Genomic DNA, 9,001 nt, shown 5'->3' with positions numbered 1-9,001 from the left:
TTTTACCTGTTATATTGTAAAGTATCTATCTTTTTTTATAAAAGGATCTATACTTTCAACATATTAGGTAAATTTTACCGGTTTTGTCATAATGAAACTGATTTTGTCATATTTTTATCTGTTATATTGTAAAATATCTATCTTTTTAATAAAAAAGATTTATACTTTCAACATATTAGGTAAATTTTACCGTTTTTGTCATAATGAAATGGTTTTGTCATATTTTTACCTGTTATTTTGTAAAGTATCTATCTTTTTTATAAAAGGATATATATTTTCAACATATCAGGTAAATTTTACCGGTTTTATCATAATAAAACTGGTTTTGTCATATTTATACCTGTTATATTGTAAAGTATCGATCCTTTTTATAAAAGGATCGATACTTTCAACATATCAGGTAAATTTTACCGTTTTGTCATAATGAAACTGGTTTTGTCATATTTTTACATGTTATATTGTAAAGTATCGATCTTTTTTATAAAGGATCGATACTTTTAACATATCAGATAATGTTTACTGTTTTTTTCATAATGAAACTGGTTTTGTCATATTTTTACATGTTATATTGTAAAATATTGATACATTTTTATAAAGTATCGATATTTTATAGGCGTATTACTGCTTTTCTTTTAAATTGCAAAAGTGTCGATACTTATTTAAATGGAATCGATACTTTCAACATATCCGATAGGTAGTTTAATTTAATAGGTAGGTATTTCACTGTGAAAAATATTAATTTAAGGTTATCTTTTGAGTGAGATTTAAGATATTAATTTAGTAATTATACGCGTCTAATGATTTATTTTTTATGTTACAGAATATATTATTATTAAATTAAAAACAAAAAACATAGATATAAAATATTTATTATTATTTTTGGTTAAAATTGTTAAATTTAAATTCTAAATAATATTTATAAAATATCAAAACAATCAAATAATTTTTTGTGTAAATGAAATTATTATATTAATATTGTAGGTAGAAAACATAAAACACTATTAAAAAATTTTGAAACATAAATTACATAACTTTAAAAAAAGTATCGATCATTTTTATAAAAAGTATTTATACTTTAAACATATCAGTAAAATTTTACCAGTTTTGTCATAATGAAACTGGTTTTGTCATATTTTTACATGTTATATTGTAAAGTCTCTCTCCTTTTTATAAAAGATCTATACTTTCAACATATCAAGTAAATTTTACCGGTTTTGTCATAATGAAACTGATTTTGTCATATTTTTATTTGTTATATTGTAAAATATCTATCCTTTCTATAAAACGATCTATACTTTCAACATATTAGGTAAATTTTACCGGTTTTGTCATAATGAAACTAGTTTTGTTATATTTATACTTGTTATATTGTAAAGTATCGATCCTTTTTATAAAAGGATCGATACTTTCAACATATCAGGTAAATTTTACCGTTTTTGTCATAATAAAATTGGTTTTGTCATATTTTTACCTGTTATATTGTAAAGTATCGATTTTTTTATAAAAGGATCGATACTTTCAACATATCAGGTAAATTTACTGTTTTTGTCATAATGAAAATAGTTGTCATATTTTTACCTGTTATATTGTAAAGTATCAATACATTTTTTTAAAGTATCGATACTTTATAGGCGCCATTACTGCTTTTCTTTTAAACTGCAAAAGTGTCGATACTTATTTAAATGGAATCGATACTTTCAACATATTCGGTAGATAGTTTAATGTAATAGGTAGCATCTATTTTTTTTACCATTTACATTATTAACAACCTTAAAAAAAAACTGTAGATATTTTAATTTAATAGGTATTTTAAATTTTATTAACATTTATTCCTAATGTAAGTTTATTATAACTGATAATAAATTAAGTAAGTAATTACCTATTTTGTTACATAAGCATTACTTAATATGTTATTATACTTGATAATGTTTCTAGTAATTAACCGATTATGTTATCTTGTAACATTTTAGGCGTTTACCTAATATGTTGTAATAACAATTAATAATTAACCTATTTTAATATATAAACGCTACCTATTACGTTATATAAGCGCTACCTAATATGTTATTGTGCTTAATAATGTTTCCAGTAATTAACCTATTTTATTATATAAGTGTTACCTATTAGTTTATATAAACGCTACTATTACATTATATAAGCGGTACCTAATATGTTATTGTGCTTAATAATGTTTCTAGTAATTAACCTATTTTGTTATAGAAACGCTACCTATTATATTATATAAACGATACCTAATATGTTATTTTGCTTGATAATATTTTCGGTTAAATTATATAATAATTTCTCTAAATTTTAATCGATCATACTATTTTTTAACTATTTTTTAAGTGCCGCACTGCATAACATTCTGAGTTCCTTTTTAATGTTATTTCGGCGTTGGATGCTAGTAAGACGATGGATCGTCGTACAAAACGTATTCCACGTATATCCTTAATCCTAGTAACAAAGAGTTACAAATTTAAAATATTCAGACTGTTAAAGATTTCCGTGACGTGTTCCCCGAAGAACTTCTATGTAAAATTACCCATTTATTTATATAGTAAATTGTATAAATAAATAAATAACTTATAAAAAAACTTGGCCACACGTGAGTCAACTACAACTACCCCCACAAAAAAGTGCACGAAAGAACTCTTCACCTTTCTTCTGCTTCTCATTTCTTTGCTCGGCCACCAACCCCCGTCGCCGGAGAACGGTTGGTGAGAATCCGCTGCTTCCACGTCATCATTGCACCTACCTTCCACAATCAAAACGCAGTAGTTTTTATTCAGTTTCCAAGTTTTGATACCCGCTTTATAAATTGATGAATGCCACTATATAAATAGATTCTAAATTAAAGAGACCCAATTTCATATTTCTCTCTTCATTAATTTAATCCAGGTAAGTTCTTAAAATTTCCCCTTGAATTTCTCTTGTTAACTTTGTCTCTGCATAAATATCTCTTGGAAGTCTTTTTTATTGAATTAGGGGCGATTGGAGGCTGCCGATGGAGGCGGGAGTTGCATGCAAGTTGAAGTGCCCGACATGGGTTGAGTCGGAAAGGTTTGGGAGGAAATTGACCGGTTCTTTGCGTTTCGGTCGGATAGCGAAGCAAGGCCACAAGGTCCGGGTGGCTGCTTCGGTCCAGTTTCCGCTTCAGATATCCTCTAATCGGCAGAGATGGGTCTCGTTCGAGGTTTCCTGCTCTTCTTATACAACTTTTCAGGTAGTTAAATGGAAAATAAATAAATAAATATACAAGTTTATAATTTCGTTTATCATATTTTTGTAATTGGTTCAGTTATAAAAGCCCTCTGTTTCTGAATCCTTGTTCGTTATATGTTCGATTTTTTAAAACGGGTCAAATTGGAATAAAAGAAGACAGGGAATGTAATTTGATGTTCTTTTCTTTCTTGTTCGGATAGAAAAATCGGGAGGAAAGAAAATTTGGGTACCTTTACAAACGACACTTTAAATTTACTATTGAGCTTAAAGTCCATTGTCTTTGATGTACAGATTTTGCTGCAAGGTTTTGTTAAATTTGCTGAGATAACTATTTGAAATACTTGGAGCATAGATCATAATTCATCTTGTTTCTTCTTTCTATCAGTTGTCAATCTCCTTTTCATGTTCATACTTCTCTGCAAAATAGTGTTATTTGATCTTTGTTGGATTTCATGTTGTTGTAACATACAATGGATGAAACTAGCATGTTTGGTTGAGGTTGAGATCATCCAAAGTGAGAGCAATACTTATACAACTCGAAGCCTAGGTGGCTAAACTGTCTTGAGAATTTTAAAATTTTATCATACATATGATTGACCCCCAATGATGTTATGTTTTAAAATGTTATTTCATAGCTTCAACATTGGAAACCGGAAGTGTTGAAGTGCCTTATGATGAAGCTTTAATGTTAAAGGTATGGTAACATTCCCTGTAAGTATTTTAAAATTTTAGTTTATAAAATATGATATGGTGATTAAATACCTCCTTTATTTTTGTTTTGATCTCTTCCGTTTAGTGTTTCAGCATCTATTTCTGGTAACTATGTTGCACTAATACGGATACGGGGACAGATAAGGAGACGGGGGACAGGAAACAACAATTTCTAAAATTACAGGGTACGGAGACGGCAAGAGTACGCCATATAAAATAATTTTAAAATTATAAATATATATAAAAAATCATAAATAAAGTCATATATCGAGACTCAAACCAGTAAAATCCTAACATTTGGCATTTTTAAAATTATAAATAGATATAAAAATCATAAATAAAGTTAATATTTCGACAGCAATGAGCTCACCCCATTTCTTGGCAATGCTTTGAAAGGTTGAATGGTTCCTCGCAAACGGTGGAAGCCCTTTACACGAGAGCCATGCACGTCTGCTATTGCACTGCACATTTTCAGACCAAACTTCGACCTTCACAGAACAGATTTCCAAAGCCTGCATCTAATTTTTTAGAACTCTATCCCTGCTCTCTTCATCTTCAAAAATGATGACTGCTAACCCACTAAGTCTCATAATAGTCGGACCAAAAATCCCTTCATTGTGCATCCAAGTTGCCAAATCATTTATCTTAATGAATTTTCTGCACCACCCCCCAAGGCTGTCTTTCAGAACCAGGAGCTTTTCTTCGTCAATGGAACCTGGGGACACATCTGCTAGTCACATGCCATCCCCGAAACGTCCCCAGCGAGCATTGAAACGTCCCCTGTATCGTTCGGCCGTACCCTGCCACCGTGGTACGTCCCGCTAAGTACCCCGGCCGTCCCCATACCGTCCCCATGCCAGGGAAGTTTTGGGTACTTGAAACACCTCCTCTGCCGTCCCCGTGCAACATAGTCTGGTAATATATATAATTTTTAGTTAAGGCCACTAACACTGAAAACAGAAGCTAACTTGTACTGCATCTGAGATTTGTTCTGCCTCTGCATCTTACATGATGTGAATAAAATTTGCAGAAAAAGTCACTAGAGGTTGAGCCATATTTAAATGGGCACAGTCTATATCTTGTTGGTTAGTTTCTTTTGCCAAGTCCTTCAAGTTTATTTTGTCAAGAATTATTTTCTCTGGTTGCTAAACTTTATGAACATGAATGTGCAGGGTTGATGGGCTCTGGAAAAACTACAGTGGGAAAAATTCTGTCTAATGTACTCCGTTATTCATTTTATGACAGGTTTGTACTATGGTTAGTTAGTTGTGAGTCCTATAGTTTCAGTCTTCATTCTCGAACATGATACTTCTATGGATACATTCCTCTTTAGCTTCCTAGTTCCTCTGTGTGGCAAATTGACCTCTATTGCATGTATTGTGGAATTAGTGGTCTTTTTCATAAGAGCTAAGGATGCATATGAAATCATGCATTAATTGAATAATTTAGGCATTGGTATATTCATATTAGACTCTATGATCCAAGGACTTGGTTTATCTAGGTTGTATATTAGAAGTGGTTTTCCTTCCTGGTTGTCTACCAATTGCCAATGTAATAGATGGCTAAATGGCCTTTTTGTGTCTCACAAAAATCTTTATTCTAAATTTTTTAGTGATGCATTAATAGAGCAGGAGGTGGATGGAATCTCTGTAGCTGAAATATTTAAGCGTTATGGGGACAGTTTCTTCAGAAATAAGGAGGTAGGTCAGCAAACCACACTTGTTGCACATATGCTTTCTTTTTAAGTTTTTTCCAGACCACATATGCTTTCATTTTCAATGTATGTTATTTGAATCATTACTTGTGTTGACAGTCATTAGAAAAGTAAGACATCATTTTCCTAAAATTGGAGGGTTGATTGTGGAATTTTTCTTGGCAATATTTCTGGATTGAGTGTTTGAGTCTCCTATTTTTTTTTGGCATTAGCCTTTTATTCTATTGAGTTGGTTTGAGTGTTTTTTTTTTTTTGGATAAGTATTCATTTCATTCCATAATTCAAAATCTTTGCTACAAACAAGACTATCCAGTAGCTTATTAATAGCAACTATTCTGTTACAACTAAGTTCTAATTCCTACATACATCTGAATCTTTAACTACAATATTGGCTCGGATCAATCTATCTTGTACTAAGCATTTAATATGTTCCAGTAGAGTCTGAACTTGTTTTGGGGAGTTCTATTGCATCCTTCTATTCCTTTCTTGCCAGATCGAATACACAAATGCGTTCCAAGCAATTCTTGAAACTGCAGAACATAGAGATTCCCCCTTGCCTCACTTTTCAATACACTTGATGGCTCCTTCCATGAATTCAACTAAACTCTTTTCACATATCTGCAATATCTTCCCCCGTAACTCCCTAGAGAAAGAACGATCATTTAAAGGATGATCTCTTTCCTCTATCCCCTCTTTACACAAAATGCAAATAAGGTCAATTTGATAGCCCTAGGAGATCAATCGGTTCTTTGTAGCTAGCCTATCCAGCATTGCAAGCCATGTAATGAAAGCATGCCTTAGTATGCCAGGGCTGCCCCAGACCATTCTATGCCATGAGACTTTAGATTGCTTGTGTTTCAATACTTCCCATGCCTTTTTTGATTTGTATTCTCCAGAAATTTTGAATTCTTTGACCTTTTAAAATTGGGGGTTTATTTATTTGTTTCTTCCTTCAGCTAAAATTGAGTGGAGATACAAGGGTCAGTATCTGCCTTTATGTACTATGCTTGAAGACTGTAAACTAATTGACCAACTCTCAGAAGCTGATTTTGGCTGACTTTCACTAATACAAAGGGAAGGCCACAGTCAGAGATGGTCAATTTCTGAAAGAAAAGCACTAGACAAATTGCTAATTGATAAAGTCTCTATCATCACTTATTCTAAGATCGTCGTTTATGATTGCTTGGAGGACCAATTTGGTCATCATACATTTTTTGCTTTCAGATAGTAGATATCTTTATCAATTAAGATGTGTGATACATTATAATATATTGTGCTTTTTTTCCAATTGAATTGAATCTTTGATGTTCTTCCTGTGTACAAGACTGAGATATTGCAGCGGCTTTCTTCAGAGAAACAGCTTGTTGTTTCTACTGGAGGAGGTGCAGTTGTTCGGGATGAGAACTGGTAAACAAGAATTTAACTAATTCACATTCTTCTCTCTCCATTGATTTGATTATCTGTTGCATCATCTATAAAAGTCTGAAACTCTTTTATTTGGTTTATCAGGGATTATATGCAGAAGAAGGGGATAATTGTCTGGTTAGATGTACCTTTGGAAGCCTTGGCACGGAGAATTGCTGCAGTAGGTACCCATTCTCGTCCCCTTTTGCATTATGAACATGGTGATCCATATACAAAGGTAACGTGTTGCTGGTTTTATTTGCTTGAATGGACTTGGTTTCCATGGTCTAGCAAGTTTTTGACATTCTGACCCTTTTACAGGCTTTAAAACGTCTATCTTACCTTTTAGAACAGAGGGGTAAAAATTATGCTAAAGCAAATGCCCGGGTTTCCTTGGAAGGTATGCATAGTGAAACTTGTCTCGAGTGCATCAATGCTCATTACCTCCAACTTGCTTTCATTTTGCTATGTCAAGGCCATACTCTTGTTGCTCTGGTGTTAATGTTTATTTCTGGATGATTGTTTCTTTAAACTTGTGTTCGAAAAATTCAGAAATTGCAGGCAAACTAGGTTATGGAGATGTATCGGATCTTACACCGACAGAGATTGCAATTGAGGTCTTTTCTTTGTCTGTCTCATATATTTTCTAGTATTATCCTGTTAAGATGTTGGCTAAATGGTATTACTATTCTGTCAGGCTTTGGAACAAATTGAAGGGTATCTAAAGGAGGAAGGTGGCATGGCCATTGCAGGGTTATAGTTTTGAAAAAAGTTTATAAATTTGGTGATTGAATTTCGTTTTATTTGGAGTATAGCATGTCAAATTTTCCCATTCTTTTTCGTTACCTATGCCGGCACTGCACCCTGTAGTTTGCTTGTTTCCCTATGCATTGCGCCTAAATATTGTGAAATGTGATGCAATTGTATGATTGAATAACTTTTTTTGTCTCACTCAAATGGTCACCTTTTTAAAAAAATATCAATTATTTTAAGTTATTTAAATAATTAAATTTTATGCACAAATTAAGTGATTTCAGTGGCAAATGAATTGATGTTATTTCTTGAGATCTCGGGTTTGAGTTCTAGAAATATCAAAGTATGAGTATTTAATGTTAAATAATTGAAAGTTATCTTTAAATAAATATTATCTTATATTTATTTTAGATTAATCTAGATAACACCCTAACAATATTCTTTTAACAAAGATACATCCATATGAAATTATCTTCTGAAAGTCACGTAGCTCATTTTGATGTCACCCAAGGTAAAAATGAAAGAAATGAATAATATTTATGTAAATGAGATAAAATATTTATTCCAAAAAAACACACACACACACATTCGGACACTTCCACGTTGATGTACCTTTACCAAAAAGTTATTATTTTAATAAAAAAATAACTTCAAAATGATATTATTCCCATTCAAAAGCTAAGGAATATTGGTAAAAATAAATAGGATAAAGTACATAGTTCGTGATTATATGATATTGTTTTGTTAAGTTAATCGATTATTAAAAATTATAAAATAGTCTATTAATTAAAGGATTTTACTTTATTTAGTTATTCAACTATTAAAATAGTCACTTAACTATTAATATGTTTTAAACTTGTTTATTTTTGTTAAAAAATTAACGGTCGTCTGAACTGAACGTTAATTTATTGACTAAAATAAGATAAAATTTGAATCCAAAATTGTTTTAGGTTATGGGATTAATCATATATTGGTCATCAAATTATATCTAGCTCGAAAGACTGCAATATTTTGACAAAAAGAAAAATTTAAAACATATGAATAATCGAGAAACTATTTTATAACTTTTAATAATTTAGAGAATCAATAAAACATCTTATAATCACGAAATTATTTTATAATTTTTAATAATCTAAGAAATCAATAAAATAATGTCATATGATCTTGAGACTATCTGTATACTTTAGCCAAATA

At 31.3% G+C, this 9,001-nt stretch overlaps 1 protein-coding gene across 2 annotated transcripts; it reads left to right on the top strand.

The window, feature by feature from the left end:
* The first annotated feature begins 2,992 nt into the window (after positions 1-2,992).
* LOC120163604 (shikimate kinase 1, chloroplastic-like) lies at positions 2,993-7,899 on the top strand. 2 transcript variants are annotated; one of them, XM_039173496.1, is made up of 10 exons: positions 2,993-3,218; positions 3,852-3,919; positions 4,967-5,021; positions 5,109-5,181; positions 5,549-5,636; positions 6,975-7,057; positions 7,160-7,292; positions 7,376-7,454; positions 7,607-7,671; positions 7,752-7,899. In XM_039173496.1, exons 1-10 carry the CDS (start codon positions 3,008-3,010, stop codon positions 7,812-7,814), a joined length of 918 nt encoding a protein of 305 aa, XP_039029427.1. In that variant the 5' UTR covers positions 2,993-3,007; the 3' UTR covers positions 7,815-7,899. The 2 variants fall into 2 exon arrangements, with proteins under 2 accessions (XP_039029427.1, XP_039029426.1); XM_039173495.1 differs by having other exon boundaries at positions 3,005-3,226; positions 3,861-3,919.
* The last annotated feature ends 1,102 nt before the right edge of the window (positions 7,900-9,001 follow it).

This window comes from Hibiscus syriacus, unplaced genomic scaffold (assembly GCF_006381635.1).
Source record: "Hibiscus syriacus cultivar Baekdansim isolate YM2019G1 unplaced genomic scaffold, ASM638163v2 tig00111467_pilon, whole genome shotgun sequence".
Taxonomy (NCBI): Eukaryota; Viridiplantae; Streptophyta; class Magnoliopsida; order Malvales; family Malvaceae; genus Hibiscus; species Hibiscus syriacus.
The sequence above is the reverse complement of the archived record's forward strand: the minus strand, read 5'-3'. Positions and strand labels throughout refer to the sequence as shown.